Source organism: Phodopus roborovskii, unplaced genomic scaffold (genome assembly GCF_943737965.1).
Source record: "Phodopus roborovskii unplaced genomic scaffold, PHOROB, whole genome shotgun sequence".
Classification (NCBI taxonomy): Eukaryota; Metazoa; Chordata; class Mammalia; order Rodentia; family Cricetidae; genus Phodopus; species Phodopus roborovskii.
In genome coordinates, this window is record NW_026126540.1 from 27,249,829 (window position 1) to 27,274,191 (window position 24,363).

The 24,363-nt window shown below is 47.0% G+C and overlaps 3 protein-coding genes across 4 annotated transcripts; 1 reads left to right on the forward strand and 2 right to left on the reverse strand.

Moving 5' to 3' along the window:
- Nucleotides 1-862: 862 nt before the first annotated feature.
- CUNH1orf54 (chromosome unknown C1orf54 homolog) lies at nucleotides 863-8,598 on the reverse strand. Of its 2 annotated transcripts, none has more exons than XR_007835423.1 (6): nucleotides 8,483-8,598; nucleotides 6,706-6,792; nucleotides 5,667-5,725; nucleotides 4,875-4,991; nucleotides 1,582-1,898; nucleotides 863-949 (listed from the first exon to the last, which is right to left on the reverse strand). XR_007835423.1 is itself a non-coding variant. In XM_051198911.1 (6 exons), the coding sequence occupies exons 1-5, from the start codon at nucleotides 8,526-8,528 to the stop codon at nucleotides 1,803-1,805; spliced, it is 405 nt and encodes a 134-aa protein (XP_051054868.1). In that variant the 5' UTR covers nucleotides 8,529-8,598; the 3' UTR covers nucleotides 863-949; nucleotides 1,800-1,802. The 2 variants fall into 2 exon arrangements, 1 of the variants encoding a protein (XP_051054868.1); XM_051198911.1 differs by having other exon boundaries at nucleotides 1,800-1,898.
- A 3,004-nt stretch (nucleotides 8,599-11,602) lies between these two features.
- Aph1a (aph-1 homolog A, gamma-secretase subunit) lies at nucleotides 11,603-15,147 on the forward strand. The gene is made up of 7 exons (XM_051199343.1): nucleotides 11,603-11,936; nucleotides 12,477-12,647; nucleotides 12,794-12,867; nucleotides 13,102-13,224; nucleotides 13,378-13,505; nucleotides 13,912-14,035; nucleotides 14,366-15,147. The coding sequence occupies exons 1-7, from the start codon at nucleotides 11,824-11,826 to the stop codon at nucleotides 14,428-14,430; spliced, it is 798 nt and encodes a 265-aa protein (XP_051055300.1). The 5' UTR covers nucleotides 11,603-11,823; the 3' UTR covers nucleotides 14,431-15,147.
- Nucleotides 15,148-15,456: 309 nt separating this feature from the next.
- Nucleotides 15,457-22,305, reverse strand: Ca14 (carbonic anhydrase 14). Its single transcript, XM_051199342.1, has 11 exons — nucleotides 22,055-22,305; nucleotides 19,810-19,830; nucleotides 18,861-19,040; nucleotides 18,081-18,223; nucleotides 17,784-17,879; nucleotides 17,576-17,642; nucleotides 17,112-17,269; nucleotides 16,916-17,036; nucleotides 16,677-16,697; nucleotides 16,501-16,585; nucleotides 15,457-15,889 (listed from the first exon to the last, which is right to left on the reverse strand). Exons 1-11 carry the CDS (start codon nucleotides 22,107-22,109, stop codon nucleotides 15,823-15,825), a joined length of 1,014 nt encoding a protein of 337 aa, XP_051055299.1. The 5' UTR covers nucleotides 22,110-22,305; the 3' UTR covers nucleotides 15,457-15,822.
- Nucleotides 22,306-24,363: the final 2,058 nt, after the last annotated feature.

A 24,363-nucleotide genomic window follows, 5' to 3' on the forward strand; every position in this document is an offset into this window, starting at 1 on the left:
AGGTTGGACAACAGAGGGATCGCAAGGGGGCACTCTAGTGCTGATTAGGGTAGGGAGAACAGAGACTTAAATTTGTTTTTTATTGCATATTTTTACTAAAAAAAAAGTTGGACAGGGATATATGTCGGGGTTTGGAGAATGCGTGATTATTTAAATATATTCGAATACTTTTTAACTTATATTTAGCAATGTGGTATGGTTATTTTAGAAAAAGAAAAGACGGTTCTAAATTAAACCTCAGCACTGTTTTCCCCAAACAGTTTCAATATAATGTCAAATAAAATGTAATTAAGCAGGGTATGATGGCTCATTCCTGTAATCCTAGGAGTTGTAATGCAGGACATCGGTTCAAGACCAGTCTGAGCCACACGGACATCGGTTCAAGACCAGTCTGAGCCACACGGGACCGTTAGGGAAAAAAAAGGTTACAGGCTCAGAATAAACATGTTATCTGTGAGTATTCTCTTTTCTACCACGCTTTAGATTTATTTACAGGATATGATTCCTTCTAATTAATTGACATCTAATTCAAGTTGTGGGTTTTGGTTTTTGGGGTTTTTTTTGTTTTGTTTTTGTTTTTTTTGTTTTTTTTTTTTTGAGACAGGGTTTCTCTGTGTAGTCCTGGCTGCCCTGGAGGAACTCTCTGTGTACCAGGCTGGCCTGGAACTCAGATCTGCTTGCCTCTGCCTCCTGAGTGCTGGGCATGCACCATTACACTGGTTTCTAATTTTCTTTCTTATCTGCCCTTCATGCCTCCCAAGTTTTGGTGTACACATCGGCGTTGACTTTAGAACAGGCCATCATTAAGAAGTAGACAAAACTTTTTTTATTTTGTCGGCGTTGACTTTAGAACAGACCATCATTAAGAAGTAGACAAAACTATTTTTTTATTTTTCATCCAACTTTTTGCCAAACTCTAGTTTGAAGAGTCATAGTAGACTTCTCTCACCTGGAGGGAGGGGGAATAAAAACAGGATCAGGTGAGTAACTCGGTGTTTAAGAGGACACACTGCTTTTTGTTTTGTTTAACATAGGATTTTGGTGCAGCTCTGGCTGTTCTGGAACTAGATTTGTAAACCAGGCTGGCTTTAAAATCACAGAGATCTGTCTGTCTCTGCCTCTCAAGTGTTCAAGTGTTGGGATTAAAAGCATGTGCCACCACCGACAATTGACAATTGGCCAGCTAAATTCAATTCCATGAACTCAGTCAGGTGGTTTCCAAATCCCTGTAACTCCCATTTCCAAAGCTCTGGTGCCTGTGGCCTACTAATCACCCATTCATGTATATATAACCCTCCTCTAGACATACACATAATGAAAAACATAAATCTAAGAAACAATAACAAGAGACCATCTTTATGCAAACCCCACAGATTTCATGTTCTGAGATGGATTCAACATTCTTTGTTGAGAAAGATGGGTCCCTCTCATGCCTCCTTCCTCCTTCTGCTAAACTTTGTCTTTTGGCTCTACAGGGTTGTAAGGCACCTGCCATAACTTCAAACATGGTCAGAATGGAATCAGCCTTGACTTTTTCCAGACTTGTTGGAAACTTGGAAAAGGCTTCTCCATTCAACCCACCTCTCTCCTAGGAGGTCTTGAAAGTCCTAGGAGATCAGAATATTTAAAAAAAAAAAAAAAAAAAGACATCAGAAAATTTATTCCAAATTTCTTCAAGATTAGAAAATTAGAAGTTTCTAAATGTGATCCCACTTCTTTCCTTAAGCATAGGAGGCCTGAGCATGTTGGTAAGAATTACTTCATAGCACTCCCACCAAAGCCAGTGGCTGCCCTCTTACCTTCTACATAAAATGCATCCCTCCTTGAAGGAGGGTCCATAAGAGAAGACAGGACACAGAACTCTGCAGACTGGACATGGCATCATTCTGATCTGGACTCTGATAAAACACCCCCCCACACACACAACAGGTCATTGTCACCCTTCCTAGAAGATCCCATTCCTCTTCCAGGAAGATAGCCACCCCTTTACACGAATCCCATTCTTCCTTCTCTCTGATCTCAAAGGAGGGTCAGCTTCCACCTTAGCACTGTAAAGAACTCTTCCTACTTGGGAGGCCACAACTCTGAATGACATTCCATGTTTCATCTTTTGTGTTCATGACTTTGAGCTAGTCATGTGGTAGGTGCTTTGGGGGGTTATAAATAAGACATAGTTCCTTGCTTAAGAGGGGCTTACCATCTATAGAGAACCTACTATACATTTAAAAATGTGTGGGATATTTACTGTCAGGCTTTGCCAGCCCTACTGGTTCCTCCCATTTGTGTTCAACTGCATGTAGGCTGCTTTTTGGTCCCTTTGCCCTTTATAGCCATTGGTATTCCTTTTTTTAAAAAAAATTCATATTTTTAAGATGGGTCTATTATTTATGATATTTCCTCATAATGTTCATCACACACCCCACCATAGAGATGAAAACTAGAGTCTTACAAATGCCAATGAGCTACATTCCCAACTCTCCTCTCCTCTTTTATTGTTTTGCTTTTTCAGACAGGGTCTTTCTACATAGCTCTGGCTTTCCTAGTACTCACTCTGTAGACCAGGCTAGACTGAAACTCACAGAGATCTGCCTGCCTCTGCCTCCTTCCTGAGTGCTGAGATTAAAAGCATGCACCACTACACGTACCTTTCTTATTTTTGAGATAGGTTTTAGGCTCTTGGTAGCTTTTGATTGATTATATCAAGCTTTCTCTTCTAGTCCCTATAACACAATTTGGCTGTCCGCCTGCCTCTTTCAATTTCCTTGGTTGATTGCTAGTCTTCTACTGACTTAGTCATTGACCTTTCTACTTTCACAACAATAACTTTGCCCTTAGGTATCTACTCCTGATCTAGCTCAGCTGCCTTCAGAACACCCACACAGGACTGTCAAAATTATCACTTCCTTTTTAAGCCACTCTGGCCTCCAATAGTTCCCATTTTAGTCAACCATTTCCCCAAACATCTTTATTAGGTTTTGTTTCATGTGTACATTGTCGATGTGTGTTATGTGAGTACATGTGTGTAGAGGTCAGAGGACAACATGAAGGAGTGGGTTTATTCTTCCCATCACATGGATCCTGGGAATTAAACTCAGATAATCTTGGTGGCAGACATCTTTACCTTCTCAGCCATCTCTCTGGTACTCTCCAAACATGGTTAAAGTCTGTAAGTTATTTTAACTCTCCATTATAGAATTATCACTGAAAAGATGCATTTTCTTCTAACTTATTTTTCTGCTCTCGGTTTACACACCACTCTCCTAGTCCAGTCCTTTAGCAGGTTTTTCTGGGACAGTGTAAACTTTTCCACTATGCATCTTGAATATAGTCAGGTGAAGAGTTTTCCTAAATTTTGATTCCATTTTTGTCACCCTGCTGGAGGACTTACCAGGCTCCTTATTGCTTGTCAGCCCAAAGTCCCAGCCTGATATCTCAGACTATCTATTTACCCCTAACTTGATGTATATATTACTACACAAAAAGGAAGGTCTTGTGCAATTTTTTTCCAGTTTTTCAAGTCAGGTTTTCCTTGTGTAGCTTTGGAGCCTGTCCTGGAACTAGCTCTTGTAGACCAGGCTGATCTCGTACTCACAGAGATCGGCCTGCCTCTGCCTCCCGAGTATGGGGATTAAAAGCATGCACCACCAAGCCCATTGACTTGTGCAATTTTTTTACATTTATTTATTTAGGTGGGAGGTCAAAGGACAACTCTTGGAATCTCTTCTAACCTTCTACCAGGCAGGTTTTAGATATCAAACTTGGCCCAGGTCCTCAGGCTTGTTAGCAAGTGCCTTTGTTTGATGAACCATCTCACTGCTCAAAAAAGTTTTTTAAGACAGAGTCTATGTAGATCTGGCTGTCCTGGAATCTGCTGTGTAGACCAAACTGGCCTGGAACTCACAGAGATCCACCTGCCTCTGCCTCTAGAGTGCTGGGATTCAAAGCATGTGCCACCATGGTGTCTTGCTGTATCATTCAGGCTGGTCTTGCTTCCATCCAACATCCCCACAGATGGCATCTTTAGAGTTTTTCTCTTCATCACCCACTCCTGCAAGGAAGCCTCCTGTCCCCCAACCCCACATAGGGATAACTTTCTTGAATTTCCTTTTCAGCACAACCCTTGTACATATTTTTATTTGTGCTGTTCCCCTCTGTAAACTTTCTTCCGTCATACCCGAGTCACCAAATATAACTATTTGTTCTGCTCCCTTCCCTCTGCCACTTTCATTCCTGCAGCAGCTATTCTTCCTAATTTTGTTTGTCCTCTTAGAACACCTACCGAGTGAGCAAAAGCTGTCCGTCTTAAGAGGTATCTAAAACAAAATCTGGACTGGCTCAGCAGGTAAAAGCATGTGCCACTCAAGCCTGACAAACTGACTCCCTAAAGTAGTCTTCTGGCCTCCACACATGTGATGTGGCACAAGTGTGATACCTGTCCTGCTGGTTCATTGACACAAACTAGAGTGACCTGGGAAGAGGGAACCTCATCTGAGGAATTGTCTTCATCAGATAGGATTGTGGGACTATCCTTGGGGGAATTTCCTCGATTAATGATTGATATGGAAGGGACCACCCTGCTGTGGGCGAGTGATATAAAATGCAAGCTGAGCAAGCCATGGAAGCCAGCCAGTAAGCAGCGCACCTTCAAAGTACGCTTCTGCTCCTGGCTCCATTTCTTGCCCTGATTCCTTCAATGATGATATGTGTCCTGGTAGCTGTAAGATGAAGCAAACCCTTTCCTCCCCAAGTCATTTCTGTCAGTGTCCTCCCCTTTACCAAAACCCACCCTCTGTTCATTCAAGGTCACTAGGCCTGGGATCTGTCAGGCTAAGAGATGTCTTATCTCCCTGCTCCTTAATCCCCGTTTGACTCACTGGTTCTGTTGCCACTGGTGTTGTCATGGTTACAGGATTGTGATGGTCCACAAGTTCTGTATGAAGACTGATAGTAGTCTCTACTGCTTCCGTTGTTACCTCCGTCTCCAATCTGTTCTGACCTCCGTAGGATTGGGAAACAGTTATCATTTCTTCCATCTAATATCCCCACAGATGCTCTATTAGGGTTTTTCATCTTTTCCTTCAAGCACCACATGACTAAAATTTAAGATCAGGATTATCTGAGCCCAGTGATAGCATGGATTATGTATGTATTCCATTCAACAAGTCCCTTGATTTCATGTGTTAGTAAGCCTACTAGGTTCTGGCTTCCCCACTTCCTAGTTTCTATCTACCAGGTTTTCTTACTTGTTTTCTTTTTTCCTGAGACAGTCTTACTAAATAATCCTGGCTGGATTAGAATTTGTTATGTAGACCAGGCTGACCTCCTGCCTGTGCATCCCAAGTGCTGGGATTATAGGAGTGGACTACCATACCCAGCCCCAATTTTTATATTTTATTTATTTATTTATTTATTTATTCATTTGAGACAGGGTTTTTCTGTGGCTTTGGAGGCTGTCCTGGAACTAGCTCTTGTAGATCATGCTGGTCTCGAACTCACAGAGATCCACCTGCCTCTGCCTCCTGAGTGCTGGGACTAAAGGCATGCACCACCACTGCCCCGGCCCTGGCCCCAATTTTCATTCTTGCTAATCAGTTACATTTCTGCACTTCCCAGTTTCTGATTGACTGTTATCCTGACCCTCTTAGATAGAAAAGGCAGTCACTCACCAACCTATCCTCTGACTCAAACATGGAGTAATCAACAGTGAAGTTCGCACTAAAGTCATCTGGAGAAATAAAAGGGGAGGAAACTGTTCAGAATACTTTACCTTATCTAAGTTATAAAATGTATTGGTACAAACCACTTCTAGTTATTTTTAGTGTTAACAATGTTTGTGAGTTGGAGCTGGAAGATGGCTTTAGCAGTTAAGAGCATGTATTTCTCTTTCAGAGGACCTGAGTTTAGTTTCTAGAATCCATACTGAGCAGTTTTCAGTCTCTCGTAACTTCAGCTCCAGTGGGATTTGATACCTCTGATCTCCATGGCAACTCCACTAATGTGCAAGTACACACCCCTCCAATATAGATAATTTAAAATACTAATGGAAACTAAATCTTTTTTTGTTTTTGGAGACAGGGATTTCTCTGTTTAACAGCCTTAGCTGTCCTGGAAGTCACTCTGTAGACCAGGCTAGCCTGGAACACACAGAGATCCAACAGCCCTTTGCCTTTCAAGCACTGGGATTAAAAGCATGCATCATCACAGCTGGCTTAATCTTTTTAAATGGTAATTGTATATAGATTTATGTTGTCAATCTAGTGTCTAGTTACAAATTGGAAAATTTCCAAATTATCCCAAACATTTTCCAAAGAATATAAATATAATGAATTTAAGAGGCTGAAGAGACAGAGGTTAAGAGCACTGGCTACTCTTGCAGGGGACCTGGCTTCAGTTCCCACCACCTACCTGTTGGCCCACAACCATCTGGAACTCCAGTTGCTCTCTTCTGACTTCTGTAGGCACCAGGCATACACATGGTGCACAGACATACATACAGGCAAAATATTCATACACATACATTTTTTAGTTTAAAAAATTTAGTTTAAAAGAAGTTACAAGCTTGAGAAAAAAAATACCAAAAGTCTTGATAGGTTCTGCTCACAGCCAAAATTTTGTCTGGCCCTCTTGTGAAGGGCAATCTTTGAATTAAGTATTACCTAAATCTCTTCCTACCCCACTAAGAGTGAGAGCCTTTCTCATACGCACCATAATTAGGGGTAATTGTGTGATAATAATATACCACTTCATAGTATTCACTCTCTTCAAGCTCTTCTTCTTCCTCGTATTCCTGTCCTGCAGGGACAAGAGCTACAGGTCAAAAGCATCTGGAGCTCCTTAGCAACAGCACACATGGAGTTGATCCCAGATCTGCTGGGTTTTGTTTGTTTGTTTGTTTTTCCTTCTTGCCTCCTCTCTAGAAGTCTCATCTCCCTGTCCCTGGTCCTCCAAACCCACCCAGTCTCCTGACTCCCAGCTCACTCCTAGTTCTGCTTTCAATGTGGAACTCTCAGGACAGAAAGCAGATCCCTTCTCAAACTCTAAGCCCCAAGAGAGATGTAAACCCTTTATAAGCGGAAGACAGAGACTAGAAATTTAGAAAATCATATACATTCCTTGTGCTCCCACATTTTTTATGCTTGGGGGAGATCTCATCAGCATCTCTCACACAAACGCTAACAATCTCAGGCTTTTAGATTTAGGTTCACTTCCAGTCCATTTATATTCCCCACAACCCCACACTTTTTTTTTTTTTTTTTTGAGTCAGGGGCTCTCTACATATCCCTGGCTGCCTTGAACCTCACTATGTAACCTTGAACTTACAGAGGTCTGCCTCCCAAATGCCAGGATTAAAGGCAGAACCACCACAGCTGGCCTCACATCCCCTTCCTTAAAATGAGTCAGCTGGACCATGACCCATCATCATAGCATTTCTTCCCTTCCAAAACTAAAAATGTGTGGCATTGATAATTGAATCCAGAATTCTAGGCCTTCTGCTAAACACATCCCACCAACCCCAAACTAAGGACACAGGATTTAAAGGAAAGGGAAACAATGAGACACACCTGGCAGTCTGGAGAACAAAGAAGGGAAGGAGACAAGCCACTCTTGGGACTCTGCCCCTAAAGTCAGCCAGTCATAAGCCAATCTATATTTATGTCTTTTTAAGACAGGGGTTCAGTATACAACCCTAACCAGCTTAGAACTCATAGAGATCTTCCTGTCTCTGCCTCTAGAATGCTGGGATTAAAGGAGTGAGCAACCACACCCAGCTTGGTTTTTGTTTTTTGATATAGGGGTATTTATTTACTTGAGACAGGCTTTCTCTGTGTAGCCCTGGCTGTCCTGGAACTTGTTTTGGAGAGCAGGCTGGCCTGAATTCAGTTTTGCCTGCCTTTGCCTGAGTGCTGGGACTAAAGGTGTGAGCCACCATGCCTGGCTGAGGGGGCCTATTTTGAATCTGGGGCTAGTCAGGAATTCACTGTGTAGTCAAGATTGACCTTGAAGTTTTGGTCCTTTCCCCTCTATGTTCCAAGAGCTGGGGGCATGTGGCATCAAGCTTGGCTTTCATACCTATGTCTTTGCTAATAGTTTTTTGTTTTGTTTTGTTTTTTTCCTCCTCTTCTACTTTGTGGGAAGGAGCTACTCTGGCTTCTCTCACTAGTCCTACTCACTGGCTTCTAAGAGCCCACCTCTTTCCTTCACTGTTCCTCACAGCTTTTGCAGTGACAGTAACAGAGATCTGAGTTCGGTCTTGCTGAAGAACTGTTTGGGACTCTTCTCTGAACGGACTTCGGTTTGCTTTCCTTTTGCTTTTCCTGGCTCCACCTTCCACATCTCTACTTTGCCCCCAACCCTGGACTCCAGCAGCTGAGAAAGCACCATCACTGCCCGCTGATGTGCCCACTTACCTTCTCTTTGTATCTCTTCTCTCATTCCGTTTATAAAGAACTGGTACAAAGCTCAGGGTCAGAAGTAGACTTACCCAGGATAAGAGGCACAACAAGGAGGGCTATAAAGAAGACATCCATTCTGGATCTGGCACTATGGCTGTGAAAGTAAAAAGAGGAAATTGCACTGTTTCCCACAGCACTTACTCCGCCTCCCCCTCTGCTGTGAAGCTGGGACGGAGCAGGGATTCTTCTCCCAGGGGATAGAACTCTCCGCCTACTTGTTCAGTAGATCTGTTTTATAGCTGCTGGACTGAGGGGCAAGCTTGTCTGATGGATGCAAACTTGTTACTCTTGGACAGCCCCTAGCCCTAGATTAGGACTTCCACTACTGGGGTCAAAGTTTATCTTCCCTCCTCCCTCACTCCCAATCCCCATATTTTTTTTTTTTTTTTTTTTTTTTGTTTTTCAAGTCAGGGTTTCTCTGTAGCTTTGGAGGCTGTCCTAGCCTCAAGCTCACTGAGATCCTCCTGTCTCTGCCTCGAGAGTGCTGGGATTAAAGGTGTGCACCATCACCCTCCTACTTGCAATCCTTAACGTACCATTTACCATTGCCATGCACAGTTGCTCTTTACTCATAATCTCTTTTGTCACTGTGGGAATGATGTGTGGAAGGGCTGAAGACTTTTTCTAGACAGTAAATAAATTGTGCCTCTTCTCTGCCTGTCTTGGCTATAGAGGATGGGCGTGATGTTTATGAACCATTGTTTGACTCCCAAATCTCCTTCTGCATTGCTGCCGATAAAAATCTCATAGCTGTCAGGTCCAAAGGAAGCTCCAATTTCCCCACCTCCAAAAGGCAGTTCATATATCCAGAAATGAGCTCATCCTGGACTATAGGAGTATTTCTGGAAGTCAGATAAAAAGCCAGCATTCCACAGGAACTTGTGAAACTGGTTCCCATATAACAAATGGAGTCATTTCCCTTCCCCCTGTCAGAAGGGACACATGGCTACTGGTGGCATCTATCAGTTTATCAAATCCTATGCTGGCCTCCAAGCTCCCTCAGCATCACAAGAACCTGTTACACATTTCGAAGTCCACACTAGCATTCTAGCCTTTCTCACTTCTTCTACACCATACTCTCACCAGCTCAGGGACTCCCCACCCCCACCCCATGCATGCATTCTTCTTAGAACCCAGCTATTCTCACTCTCTGTGGCTTTTGCTATTCGCACTATGCTGGCTCTATTCTCTGTCCCCCACTATTTTCCCCTCTTCTTGCAAATAGCCCTGGCCATGTCTAGTCTGTTTGCCATGTTCAGTTTACTTCTTTCTCTTTTCTGAATTCTTCCAGATGCCTCTGGCTATTCTCTCTCTCTTAATAAAACCTTAACCATCCAGTGGTGTGGTCAAGCTGGCAGTTTCTTTACTGCTCTCCCTTGAATACAATAGCCAAAGCCACTTACTTCTCTCCACTTTGGGTTGACCTCACCCCTTCCCCGAAACTTATTGGACATAGGATGGGAGAAGAGAGGAATTAAATACCCTCTTTCCCTCTGCTGGGTGTCACGCCTGTCTCCCACTTTCAGACACATGGCACCTTCCTTATCATTCTGTCTGCTCTGGCATTTCCTATTTCCATTCAGTTCAATTCAGAAGTAATAGTATATTTATTAGACATAATGAACTAAGTTTAGTCTTATAGGCAATTGAGACCTCACAGACAAGACAATTAAAAAACAAACCAGTGCTAGGTGTGGCGTTGTGGCCCTTTGATCCCACCATTTGGGAGGCAGAGGCCGGTGGACCTCTGTGAGTTTGAGGCCAGACTTGTCTACCTACAGAGTGACTTCTAGGATAGCCAGGGCTGCATAGAGAAATCCTGTTGCAAAAAAACCCAAACCAAACAAAATCAACCAAATAAACAAAAAAACCACATACGTACACTAAACCAAAACAAATAAAGATTAGAAGTCAGATGACATATGACTACAAAAATTATTTCCAGACAATTATTTACCTATATTTTGACATAAATCTGTGAGCTTTGTTAATTTTGTAAAACAACGTATAAAGCAAATATATGTAGAAAATAAAGTATATTTAAAATCCCACATACAGTGGGCATGGTGATGCATGCCTTTAATCCTAGCACTTGGGAGGCAGAGGCAGTTGGATCTCTATGAGTTCAAAGCCAGCTTGTTCTACAAAGGGAGTTCTAGGACAGGCCTCCAAAGCTACACAGAGAAACCCTGTCTCAAAACACCAATCAACCAATCAACCAACCAACCAACCAAACAAACAAACAAACAAAATCATTTCCAGGAAGCCTGATTTTCTTCAAACAATTTCGTAGTTTGTTGTTGCTTTGATTACATTCTCAAAAACAGTTTTCAGATATGATCCCATTGTAGGATTCCTTTGCTTAGGCATCCCGTAAGGACCAGTCTGTCCTCAGACAAATGATGATTCGTTTTAATATGAAATCCCTCTCCCCATTTTGAGGAAAAGACACCACTCAAGTTTATTTTTCAGAATATAAATAGAGGAAGTGTGACATCAAAGGCAGCTGGGTGGGGGGAGCGTCATTTCCCCTCTTTCCCATTGCTCTAGTTGCTTTTTGACTCCTAGATTCTTTCTAAACTTTTCCCCAACATTTCTCTCCTGGCCCTTCTTGCTTCTCTGCTTCTGTCATTGCAGAATACAGGTGAAGTCTTCATTTGAGACAGACTGTACTACATAATTCCCATACGAGGCTGCTCAAAGCGCTCCAAATTTTAAGCTCAACTTTGATCCCTTAGGGTGCTTCTCTGGGTCATTTCCTTTAATTCAAGTAAGAACAATGCCCGTCTCTATCCTTCTACAATCCCTATCCTGGGCTCTTTTTTTATCTGTCTCTAGATTCAAAAAGGATTTCTCCCCGCCAAAGATCTTCTAGAAATAAGTAGGGTTGTTATCACCCTTCTCCATAGTAATGAGAAGAAACCGTCGCCAAGGCACAAGCAAATCCAGGAATCCTTGCCCTGATTGGGCCCAGTCCCGACCCACTCTTCTGGACCCACGCCCAGCACCAAGTGAAGGGACCTGAGGCTCGACAGACTACAACTCCCAGAAGGCCGTGCTATCGCGACCCCGCCTCTGCAGTTTCGTCCCATCAAGTATTCATTGGCCTTCCGGGGGTGGGGATTAGATGGGAGGTGGCCATGGGGCAGCGACCGGGGGTTGTTCCCTCTTCGGCTTCCGTAGACGAGGTCGGGCGGACCTTCGTCCGGGGTTTCAGTGCCCCCCCTTCCCCTTCCCCGGGGTCCGGGGGTGACATTGCACCGCGCCCCTCCTGGGGTTGCGTCGCCGCCCCACGCGGACTATCCCCCGGCGCGCTATTCCCATTCGCCTCCCTTGGCCAGGGCTTCCTCCCGCCCCCAGCTGCCCAGTCATGGGGGCTGCTGTGTTTTTCGGATGCACCTTCGTCGCTTTCGGCCCAGCCTTCGCCCTTTTCCTGATCACTGTGGCAGGAGACCCTCTTCGGGTTATCATCCTGGTCGCGGGGTGAGTAGCGATTGGTGGAGATGGGGCCAAGCGTAGAGAAAATGAATCGGAAAGGGCTGGAGGGACTGGGGTAAGCTTGGGAGCCTGAGTTGGGGAACAGAAGTAGGAAAAGGTTGAACAGGGTCAAATCTTGGTCTAGGCGGTTTTCCGCAGTCGGCTTCCGCCTTCCAGGGATTTCACAGATTACTCCCATAGTCCTCCGGGCAACGTCAGAGACGGCCCAAGGCCGAGACCAGTGAGGGGGCTGTGCTGACCTCAGCCAGCTGAGAACCCAGGAATGGATACTTTGCCCGTCCGTCTGTGCCCACACACTTTGACTCTCATCTTACTGAAAACTAACCAGATTTCTTCCCTTTCTGCTGCTTGCAGATTCCTACAGATGAGTCTGTTGGTGAAGACACTTATCCTATGTGGTCCCTGTCTTCTGACCATCCGGAAGTCTAACTTCCACTTTTCATGCTACAGCCTTGGCTGGTTCTCTCCTTGATTTTTCTGGCTGCCCCTATCCTTGCCTCTCTCATTGCCCTTGTGTTTTCTCAGAGCCTTTTTCTGGCTGGTCTCCCTGCTGTTGGCTTCTGTGGTCTGGTTCATCTTGGTCCATGTGACAGACCGGTCAGATGCCCGGCTCCAGTATGGCCTCCTGATATTTGGTGCTGCTGTTTCTGTCCTTCTACAGGAAGTGTTCCGATTTGCCTACTACAAGCTCCTTAAGTAAGGACAAAGGGTGGTCTGGAAGGGAGAGGGGACAGTGGTGTGCATTGTAGGAAGTGGACCAGCCCTTGGATGGTGGTTGGAGTAAGGGTTATTAAAGGTAAAGGAACATCTCTGCCCTAATATTTCCTCTTTTTTTATCCCAGGAAGGCAGATGAGGGCTTAGCATCACTGAGTGAGGACGGAAGATCACCCATTTCCATCCGCCAGATGGCTTATGGTGAGCCAAGGGAGAGGGACCAGAGGAGGGAGCTGGATACCCCTTCCTCCCTTTCAGGGTTATCTAAACATCCACATGTGCTAAGTATTTTTCTTCATACTTGACATCCAAGGAGAGGCGGTCTGGAGGGAGAGTAGGTATGGTAGAATTTTCACTGGGCAAGGGGGAGAGGTACTGGTAATGATGCTGTGGTGATCTTGGATGTTGATGAGCGCCTCCCCCCTCCCCCCCCAGTTTCTGGTCTGTCCTTCGGTATCATCAGTGGTGTCTTCTCTGTTATCAATATTTTGGCTGATGCACTTGGGCCAGGTGTGGTTGGGATCCATGGAGACTCACCCTATTACTTCCTGACTTCAGGTAAGGCTCGCTTCTAATCTCTCCTTTATGCCCTTTCCATCCCTGGCCCCGACCTGTCTTATTGACCTTCCCTGGGAGACTCCTCTGGCTCAGCATCTCAGGAAGCTGGGAGGAGGTCAGGGATGCATCTCCTCCCCATCTCCCTCCCTGCAGCCTTTCTGACCGCAGCCATTATCCTGCTCCATACCTTTTGGGGAGTTGTGTTCTTTGATGCCTGTGAGAGGAGACGGTACTGGGCTTTGGGCCTGGTAGTTGGGAGTCACCTACTGACATCAGGACTGGTGAGTTGGAGATAGGGGCCTGAGTCAGGGAGAAAGCATTTCATGGTGAGTGGGATGGGGTATGTGTTCTCACTTCATATCGGTAACTTACCTTGGGTGGAGGCAGGAAGGTGAGTTTCCAAGGTTCTGTCACCTCAGCCTCAAGTTAGGCCACTTGCTATGGGGAGGAGTCTCACTTGCTTAGTCAGACAAATTCAGAAGGCCTGAGGTGAATAGGAGGAGCTGAAACTTTTGAGGGAATCTAAAGTCAAAAGTTCCCCTTAACTACAAGCTGTTGATGCTTCGAAGGGAAGCATCAGAGTCTGAATAGGATGTCTGGGGGAGGTTTGCTCAGAGGTACAAAGTGGATATACCCATTTAGGTTAGGTGGGGGAGAATCTAACCTCTTTTCTGTCCTTATTCTCAGACATTCCTGAACCCCTGGTATGAGGCCAGCCTGCTGCCCATCTATGCAGTCACTGTTTCCATGGGGCTCTGGGCATTCATCACAGCCGGAGGCTCCCTCCGAAGTATCCAGCGCAGCCTTTCGTGTAAGGACTGACTACCTGGACTGCTCGCCCGACAGATCCCATCTGCCTGTCCACTGCCCATGACTGAACCCAGCCCCAGCCCGGGTCCATTGCCCACATCCTCCGTCTCCTCGCTGATGTGTCCCGCTACCTTCCGGGTTTGGCGTTGTCCATTTGTGACCTGTAGTCTCTAAGCTTTATCAGGAGCAGCCTGGGTGCAGCCCTACAGGGACTGGGGTTTGAACCTGCATTTCTCCCCACCACCTGGGGAGCCCCCCTTATCCAGGTCTCCCCGTGTGTCAGTGCTCTGGTCTCACCCTGCCCATGACTCACCCCGCTTCCCCTCTGCAGGCCGACGGCAGGAGGACAGTCGGGTGATGGTGTATTCTGCCCTGCGAATCCCACCCGAGGACTGAGGGAACATGGGGGGGACCCCTGGGCCTGGGGTGCCCTCCCGATCTCCTCGTCCTGTATTTCTCCATCTCCAGTTCTGGACAGTGCAGGTTGCCAAGAAAAGGGACCTAGGTTAGCCATGGCCCTGGTGGTGACATTACTGGAGGCTCAAGGGTAGATGAGTTCAGTTTTCCAATATCTCCTGCCCAGACTGGACATCATGGGCTTTTTCTCAGGTCTGAAAGGAACCATTTTTGGTATGATAAAGACCCCAGAAATGCCTTTTTTTTTTAAAGTGGGGGGAGGGAGGAGGTATATTAGGAACCTCATAACCCCCTTGGACTGTATTTTTGCTCCTGAAACTGCTGATCATGGCTCATTTCTATTTCTTTTTCCCCCTGGTCCCAGGCCCTGGGGAAAAGGAAGGAAGTGCATGTTTGGGAACTGGTACCACTGGAACTTATGTTTTAATGTCCGTGACCATCAGCACCCCTCCTCTCCCCAAGGTGAAGTGGAGGGTGTTGTGGGGGTTGGCCTACTCCATGGCAGTGCCCCTGGAGGAATCAGACTACCATGGCATCACAGGCCAAGAGGGCAGACATTTTTCTAGTTTTTAATTGGGGTGTGGGAGGGCTGGGGAGGTTTTCTATCACTGTATCATTTTTCTGAGGTTGGGATGTCCCATCCTTTTAATCAAGGTGATTGTGATTTTGACTAATAAAAAGGACTTTATAATTGTGGGGGAACTTGGCTTTTAAGAGAGGGGATAATGGATTAAGATTTCTAGCCCTAGTGGCTCTGGTCCACCCTCCTACCTAGCCTGGCAACCAGCGTTCACCATTGGTAGCTTTGGTGTGATGACAGAAGGGTCAGTTGGTGGCTTAGCTTGTGGGAAGTGGGCTAACTTTTCCCACAAGTAGATTCTTCCTTGTCTAGTAATAGGATCCAAGGAGTAGTACCCCAGTTTTCTTTTTCTCTATGTCTGTCTCTACCACCTAGAGGACAGAAGAACTCTCCCACCCTTGAAAGGCACAAAAGACAGGCCAGAATTAAGGTCAGAAACTTGAATTTTCAAACATACATTGAGTAAAACATGGCTAAAATCTTAGCAGCAGTTCTTTTTCCTAGAGGAAAAATATGTGTATGTATCTAGGTATACGTAGGGAAGGCCAAGAGGGGTGTCAGCTTCTTCATAGCTAAACGTTAAAGCAGGGGCCTCCTGACCTGCATGATTTGAAAGGCCAAAGGCTCTGCTCATTCTTAAACTGGGTCCTTGCTTCTCTGGTGTATGAGGGGGGAGGTGGTGTTTAGAAGGACATGTGTCTGCCTACTACTGGTAGTTTAGTCCCTGCACCTCTTAGAGAGGCTCCTTGACAGGTATGAGGGAAGGCGTTCATGGCATCTTGAGACAGAGTTTAAGCCTCTGTGGTAGCCCGTGCTGAAGTGAAGACCACACTCTTCCTGTTTCCTAGCCTCTTCTTCCTGGAAGGGGAAGCAATGGTTCATGGGAGTGACTATAGTGTCCTAAGTAAAGGTTAGGATAGAACAGTAACACTTTTTTTTCTTAACTCTATATGTATCTGATTATGACCTTAAATTTTCTCCTTCTTCCACCTCTTGAGTATTGGGATTACAAGTGTGCCAGCATGCCAGGTTTAAATGTGGTGCTAGAGATCAAAACCAAGGCTTTGTGCATGCCAGGCAAGCACTCCCATCAACTGAGCTGTAGCCTCTGCTCTGGCTGTCTTGAAACTCACTATGTAGATCAGGCTGCCCTTAAACTCACAGAGATCCTCCTGCTTCTGCCTCCCATATGTTAGGATTAAAGGTGTGTACTATCATGCCAGACAGAGAATGCATTTTTTTTTTTTTTTTTTTTTTTTTTTTGTTTTTTGTTTTATTTTTTCAGACAGAGTTAGTCCTGGCTGTCCTGGAACTCACTCTAAAAGACCAGGCTGGCTTTGAACTCAGTGATCCTCCTGCCTCTGCCTCCCATATGCGGGGATTAAAGATGTGCACCACCACTACCCAGCCTCTGAGAATACTCTTTAATAGAAAATAAGCTACTGCAGGGATAGAAAGTAGGATCTTACCTAATTTTTCGAGCAATGAAATAAACAGCAAGCAGAATGGAGAGACATCCAGCCAAGATTCCCACACCTAGACCCAGCATCTCTCCTGGGGGAGATAAAGATGTTAACAGGTACTAAGCCTTTCCATTTTTCCTGGGGCTCACACCCATTCACATTTCCATACAGGGCTGTCTTACCTGTGGTGTACAATGGTCCCACTGTAGAGGAAGAAAACTTGGGTTAGGGGAATTTCAGAACATCTTCCCATTTGGGAGCTTTTGCTTCCACACCTGGAAAATGACCTGGCACCATGACTAGGGGGGGTTCCCAGTTCAGTATGTGGGAACCCTCCCTTGGCCTTTTCCTGCCCAGGGCTTGACTATTTCATGCCTTTGAGTTCCTCAGTTTCCCATCTCTTGGGAGCCCTGCAGGTCACCTTGGATGAAAGAAGCAACGATGGTCCGCTGGTTGAGAGGCTGGGGGGCTCTGTAGTTTTGTACGAGGGGCTCAGATGGTTCTTCTTCTGTGGAGAACAGTGTCCCCTGGAGCTTTTCTAACTGAGGAGAGGAGTGTAGATGTCATTCTGGGGCCTGGGCAAGGGTCTGATGTTAAAGCAGCTCTTCACCACTCACCTGTCCCATTGAAATCTGGGCCTTCCTGTTGAAGACTGTCCAGAGTACACTCTGGTGGCAGGGGGGAGTTGTGAGCGAGCCATTGTAACGGAAGAACTGCTCCAGCTGTTGGGGGAATAGCTCTCTCACACTGAAGGGAGGCACTGAGGTCGTCTGACCTAGGGGTAACAGCAAGTGTCGACCTTCCTGGACAGGGTTCCTCTAGGCAGAATGCACTGCCAACTCTGCCTCCTCTCAAAGCCTCTTAGGTCAGGTTGTGAAAGTTTCTCTGAAGTTGAACTCTTCAGACAGGGTTTTTCTATGTAACAACAGTCCTGACTGTCCTGGAACTCACTTTGTAGACCAGGCTGGCCTGGAATTCACAGAGATCTGCCTGCCTCTGCCTCCTGAGTGCTTGGATTTAAGGCGTGCACCACCACGTCCAGGCTGCAGTTGAATTCTTACTGTAAGTTTTTAGGGCTCACCTTTATGTCTTATTTCATGCAGGTGACTCAGAATGTGATCATAAGCTGGATTCTCAGCCTCGCCCACCTGTAAAGGGAGTGTATGGTAGAAGCATGTTGTTTGAAGTAAGAGTGCATGGGGTAAATATCAGAGAGGCCAGCAACAGAACAGGCCTAAGGGAAGTAAATAAAAGGTGGAGAGAGATCTGAGGAGTTAGGGGTTACTGACCTCAATTAAGATGCCTAGGACAGCCAGGCCCTGAGGCTTCTGAGCAGCTTCATTCAGGCTGCCGTAGGAATCTGAGTCATAATGGACCACATGGAGCTGTGGAAGGCAGAAGGGAACTGGGTTGGTTACTTCATGTTTCTTCTTTCCTGGACTTTGACTTTTGTTACTACATAAATTCCCCAATCTAAGTCTCTACCCCCAAAGCTTTGCCTTGTCCCTTCAGTATGACTTTTCAAGGGTACAGACCCATCCTTTCTACAATATCAACTGAACTGTATCCCATGTTCTAGTTGGTACCTCTGCAGCAGTGGCTTCACTGTTGATCTGGTGCTCGGAGCCCTCTTGGGATCCTTTCTGACCCCAGTGCAGGTGGAGCTGGGCTGCTGTGTATTTTCGGGGCAGTCCACCCAGGTGTGGGGTGTGGGGCAGGGAGAGCTGCACTGGGAGCAAAAGACAGGCAGGATTGGTGGAGGGGTGTGGCCAGTTGCCACCGCTTGAGACTTAGCTGTCCTCTTATTTCTCCTTCCCAGAATTGCCTGGCTCCTCTCAGGCTATAACTTTTCTAGCAAAGTAGTCTCTCTGCTGATGACCTAATCAGTGTGACGACACTAACCTACATATTGAACTTCATAGACATCCGACCCCACTTCAGCTGCAAGAGCTGAATCTCTCATTTTTTGAGAGGGTTTCTCTGTATTGCTTTAGAGCCTGTCTCCTGGAACTAGCTCTGTAGAGCAGGCTGGCCTCGAACTCATAGAGATCCACCTGCCTCTGCCTCTCAAGTGCTGGGATTAAAGGCTGGTGCCACCAATGCCTGATTGAGCCTGAATCTTTTTTTAGACAGGGTTTTTCTGTGTAGCCTTGGCTGCCCTGGTCTATAGACCAGGCTGGCCTTGAACTCACAGATTTACCTGCCTCTGCCTTTGCCTCCCCCTATACCACCATCAGCCTGGCTCTGAACTTCATTTGTCCACATTCATTAGTATTCTGAGACTTTAAAAGTTAGATGCGTCTGTTCCCTCTGGCTCTTTAAGGCTTGAGCTAGAACCTGTAGTTACTTGGAGTAGAGTCTTTTACCTGTATGGCCATTATTGTGTAGATCCAAAGGCTCAGTACCAAGCTGGTCATATCCATGGGGCTGTACAGCAGGCAGATCAGGGTCAAATATCACACTGTCTGTCTGGATGTCAACAGGGGACTGGGCATTGCCTCCACACTCAGGGTAAGAGGTTGGCCAGTGGTCCTGACCATGTGGGCCTGGTGGAGGGATAAGTTAACATGGGGTAGGGCTGGGTGAGGTGGGGTCTCCACTGCGCTCTAGGCTGCAGCCGCTCTCACCTCCCCAGAAGCAGGGGTGATTCTCCAGCTCCCTAATTAGTGGGGGAGTTGTTGCTTTCACTCACCTGTAGTTTGAGAACAATGAAGCTGAATGAGGGGGAAGAGGAAATATACAGAAAGCCTGAATACTTGGAGTAGAGTCAGGGGGGAAAGGGGCCCTAAGCAGATGAGGTATCTCTGGGTTCCCTATCAAGTAGTCTTAGGGTTCAGATATCCTTTCTATCATTCATGTCTCCCCCTAACACTGGACCTTGCTTTGACCCCAGATAGGTCATTAATCAGAAGTTCAAAGGGATTGAGTTCCAGCCCCTAGAGTCAATACCCTGCCAGCCTCTTCATCCAGATCTCAGGCTGTCCAGTCAGGTTGGGGGTAGCACTGTTTGGGGAGGGGGGCAAAAGAAAGGCAGCCGAGCGCATTGTGCCTCTCCCCACCCAGTTTTCTTCATTTCCACATGGGTTTACAGAGGATTCGTTGACCTTTTTTTCCCCCCCTGAATCAGCAGATGAGGGATTTAATGATTAGATGGGGTCTAGTGGCCACATGTGTAAACCCCAGGGCTGGTTCTGTGTGGTGTCATGCAGGAGAGGGGCCAGTGTGCGAAGCTCAAGGGAAGTTCCTCCTCCCCAGGACAAGTCCCAGCACGAAAGGAGTTCCGGTTGACCAGGAGCACGGGAGGTGTGCCCTCACCTTCGTATGTCCAGTGGTGACCTGTAAGAGAGAGATTTGGACTGAGGCCAGTGGGACAGCACAGCCTGGGGCAGTGTCCTGGCCTCCGCTTTCCTCTCCCTTCAGTGCCCCCCCCCTTCTGCTCTCTCCCCCTACACTCCAGCGCTTCCCAAGTGAAGTCCTGAAACTGGACACCTCGGTGGAAAGATCGGGGGTCCTATTTAAAATAAGCCAGGCTGTGCCCTTGGTTAATGAGTAAAGAGGGAGGAGCAATGGAAAGAGATAACGCCAGGAGACTAAAATTAACCTGGAGCCAGTGTAACACTTGAAGATTGGGTCGGGTCGGGTAAGGGTGTGGGCAGAGGGCTTAGAAGGATAGAGAACAAAAAAGGACGGAAAAATGTTAAGTGTGCCGAGTGACAGGAGGGGCTAGAAGTCCTTTGCCTTGATGCACCACCCAACAGTGAAGGCACAGAACCTACGACAACTTCTTCCTTTCTGGTCTTACTAGCTCTACAGGAAAGCTGCCCAGCATCATGAACCTTGGCTCCTGCACTCTCAGACAGCTCAAGGAGGCAGGAGTCACGCTAGGGTCTATTCTAGGTTGAGGGTGGTGGGTGGGTGGGCACAGGCAGCCAGGCTGGCAAGGACAGGATGAAAGTGAAGCATTGTGTATAGAGAGGAGAGCTGCCAGCCGCGTCACATGCTAGGCTCCCATGCATTCTCTCTGGCCAGAAAGCTGGGGGGTCTCTGGATCTAACTATCCCCCTGTGGCTAACCTGCTTGGAGGAGAAAAGGAAGTCAATTTGTAGATTGGCTTGTAGTATTTAAATCTAGAAACGGGGGGGGGGGGGATCCTAAATTCCTTTTCATTTTTATCAGTCCTTTATTTTGTTTGTTTGAGGCAAGGTTTTGCTATGTGGTCCATACTGGCTATGTGGTTCAGGGTGACCTCAACAACTTGTGGCAATCCTGCCTCAGCCTCATGAATGTTAGTTTTACAAGCATGTGGTACAGTGCCCAGCTTCTTTGTTATTCCTTTAACTGCTCGGACTTAAAGATGTTTTGGCTCTCATCCTTGGTCTGTCCAGCTGGTCCATTCCGCAGCTCAAATAACTGCAAAATAGCTCAAGTGGCAGCACATGGTGGCCCTCACCTTTAGTCCCTGCACTCAGGAGGCAGAGGCAGGTGTTTCTTCCAGGGCAGCCAGGGCTACACTGAAACTCTGTTTTCAAAAACCAAAACCAAACAAACCTGCAAAAAGCGGGAGTGGGGTTGGAGGCGTCCACTCAGTCCCTGTCAGCAGGGTACCACGTCAGCCAGTGCCCTGGCTCTGGGAAGGTGCTTGTTCTTCCTGCTAAACACTCTGGGCCGAGTCATATGGTTTCCCTCTTTCCGTTTTTCTTCACAGAAAAGATTTTTGACTCCGTTTTCGTTTGGTTCCCTTGGTCCCCATTTGCCTCCTGCCTCTTGCTCTCAGGATCCTCCTCTCCTCCCTTAGTTCCTCCAACAAACCTTAATCCCTCACCTTTGTGCTGGGTACTGAATGAGACAGGAGAAGCACAAAAACGGGGTGTAGAAGCCAGGCAAAGTAATGCAGATGGAGAGCAGAAGCAAGAGACTAACTCAGCAGCATAGTGAGTTGGAGACAAATCTGGCTACACGAGACCCTGACGCAAAAACAAAGCCAACAAGCAACAAAAAAGAGGTATGGGAATTCCTGAGGCGTTCCTACACTCCAGGAACACCGTTTTCCAATAGTCTTACCCTATCTCCCACTTCTGAAAGTACACTGTAAAGGGCTAGTCACTGTGTTACTTTCAGGGAAATGGACTGGCTAGTTTCTGTGTACCCCTTGGCAGGTAGTGGGATTATCATCTGATCAGGTGGGAATCAGGGTCTGAATTGGGCAGCCTTGCAGTATGTTCTCTTCTCACTCCTGCTCTCCCTAACGAGCAGTGTGAACAAAGGGCAGGAGGGCTGCCTGAGACTAGGGCAGTAGGGAAGGAGCTGCACAGAAGTCTGTAGCTGGCCGAGTTTCCTACACATGAGCATTCACACAACTGGCCCTGTCTAGCTCGCTCCTGCCACAGCAATAGCAGTACTAGCTGGGCTACAGAGGAAAAGGCAAAGAATAGGAGAGATCTCCTCCGTAGTCTTAGAGCCCCTCCTGCCTTTTTCCTGGGCCCCTAGGCGTCCTTTTACACCTCCTCCCCCACTTAAGTACACATGGTGTGGACATTAGCACAGACCCAATTGTACCTACCCCCATCTGCAGCCAGGATCCAAGTCACCTTTAGCAGGAGAGCGAAGAACAACATATTATCTCCACAGTTGTGCACAGGGAACCGGGAATTTGGGAGCTAGGGGAGAGAGGTGGGGAGGGAGAGAGAGAGAGGAGTTTCAGGCGTTTAGTTCTTCTCTCTGCAGGCTTTCCAGGGATTTGATTTTCCTCAGGTTAGAACGAACTTCTGGATCCCAGGGTAAATCTCTCTCTCCTTCCTCTCTCTCTCTCTGTATGTCCCTCCGAAGTCTCCACACCACTTACTGGCCAGCAACTTCACAGTTGCCTCCCGCTTTTAAGGTGGCTCTGAACCGGTGTACGTGAGGAGGGGGGTGGTGCCTGGGCTGCAAGCGAGCAGCTCCTTAAATAGCGGATTAGGCATGCAGGATGGCCCAGCGGAGCCCAGCGCCCTGGCCTTGGCTCAGCCCAGCTGGTGTGAGCTCTTCCTTTGCCATTTATACTGCCGCTGCGATGGTGTCCCCTGGAACTCTCGGGCAGGGAAGGGGGGTTTCGCACCTCTCTCCCAGGACACTGTGTTCTCATTCGCCTGCCTGAGGAGCACATCCCTGGGTGGTGTGGGACAGCTGGTTGGGAGCCTATTTCCAAACTCAAGAGAACTTGAGCTAGTTGGGACCAGAAAGAGTTCAGACTTAGAGGTAGAACAGAATTTGGGGGCTCGAGACGCAAGTGGGGAGTGGGAAGTCAAAGTTTAAAGTCTGGATTGTGGAGATCAAGAAGTGGAGCGAGGAGAATTTGTCTTTCGTGCTGTCTTCCCACCCCTTTCCCTTGATGAGGCTTAGGTCCACGTGCCTGTGTAGCCTGGGGTGGGGGTGCGGTTTTGTTTGCCGTATAAAGCCCATTTGTGTGCACAGCGGGGGAGGGGTTGTCACAGCACCAGGGAGAGACAGCATTCTAACTACCAGACCCAGCCACCTCCCTCCCCGGGGAGCCCAGATCTAGGGCGCCTTTTGTCACTGAAGAGGACACTGACCCCTAGCAGAGAGGCCTGGGCAGGAGGGGCGATGGGTGACTGAAAACAATTACTGTCACCATGAGAAAAAGGCGGACTCTAGAGAAAGAGGGGGAGGGGCCAGAGAGAGGCCATGTGACTAGGGGAGGTGGTGAGGAGTCCAGGGGCTTCCCGCCCACCCAACAAAGGGTCGTAGCAGGTCCAATGGGACAGAGTGAAACCTGCCACCGTGGAGTTAGCCAGTGGAGCATGGAGGCTGCATGGCGTCTCAGGAATGTGAGCTGTTGTGCGCTCCCCCACGGGACTAGAAATCCCGATCGGAATGTACATCCTAAGTCCCTCATTAGTGAGTGTGAAAACCACAGATAATTTCAAGCTAGATGGTGAAATGTCTCTCTCCTCCATACCCTTCACTCACTAGCCTAGAAAAGCACGTACGTGAGGTCTTTCTGCCCTCCTTGCTCCTTACAAGTAGCAATAAATAGCCAAAACAAAGGGAGCAGAAGCCAAACAAGAGCACAGGATAAAAGCCAAATGAACAGAATAATGCATGGGCCTGGTCATCACTCCCGCGGAGACAGCAGCTCTGAGCTCTTTTCTGTCCCGTGACTGCGCTTCAGAGTAAGGCTGGGTTTTTTGTTTTGTTTTAATTTAATTTAATTTTTTTTAATGCTTTCATCGCTTTGTGAATTCTTCATTCCCCACGGAAAGGTTTCCGTCTTCAAGTCCCTCCAAAGTTCCAATCATCCCATCTAGGAAGAATAAAAGTTGTAAAATGTAAGTTAAGACTTCTTTAGAAGTTAATTAGGAGGTGGGGTGGGGGAGGGAGAACAGATACGTATTTCACAAGGTAGAAAAGAAGAGATAGAATGACCCGGGTCAGGCCAGAGCTCTCCTGGAGCATCTGCGACCGAGATTCAGTGTCCCATGCTGGAAGTGCGTCTCGCCTGGCGCCACCTCCTGGCTTCTCTATGAATTTAAAAATTTTTAAATGTGGGATTCTTCTGGAAAGCAGTCGGTGTTGGGCTTTTGGAGACTTTGTCTGCACAATTGAACACTGCTTCACAAAAGAAATCTTTGCCCCTAGTCAATGTTTCGGCTACCCGAGCAAGCAGCCTGTCCCGGAGTTCCGACTCCCCCAAATCAACAAGGAAAGGGAGAAAGTACGGTCCTCCTCCGACTTGACTTTTGTTTGGCTCTTTGGCGTTACTGTGAACAGCTTTCTAGCTGTTTGAAGTAGATGCAAAGGGATTAATATATGAAAAGGGAAAAGAGAAGAAAGAAGAAAAGGTGACTGAATTATATGACTTCCTCGGGGCAG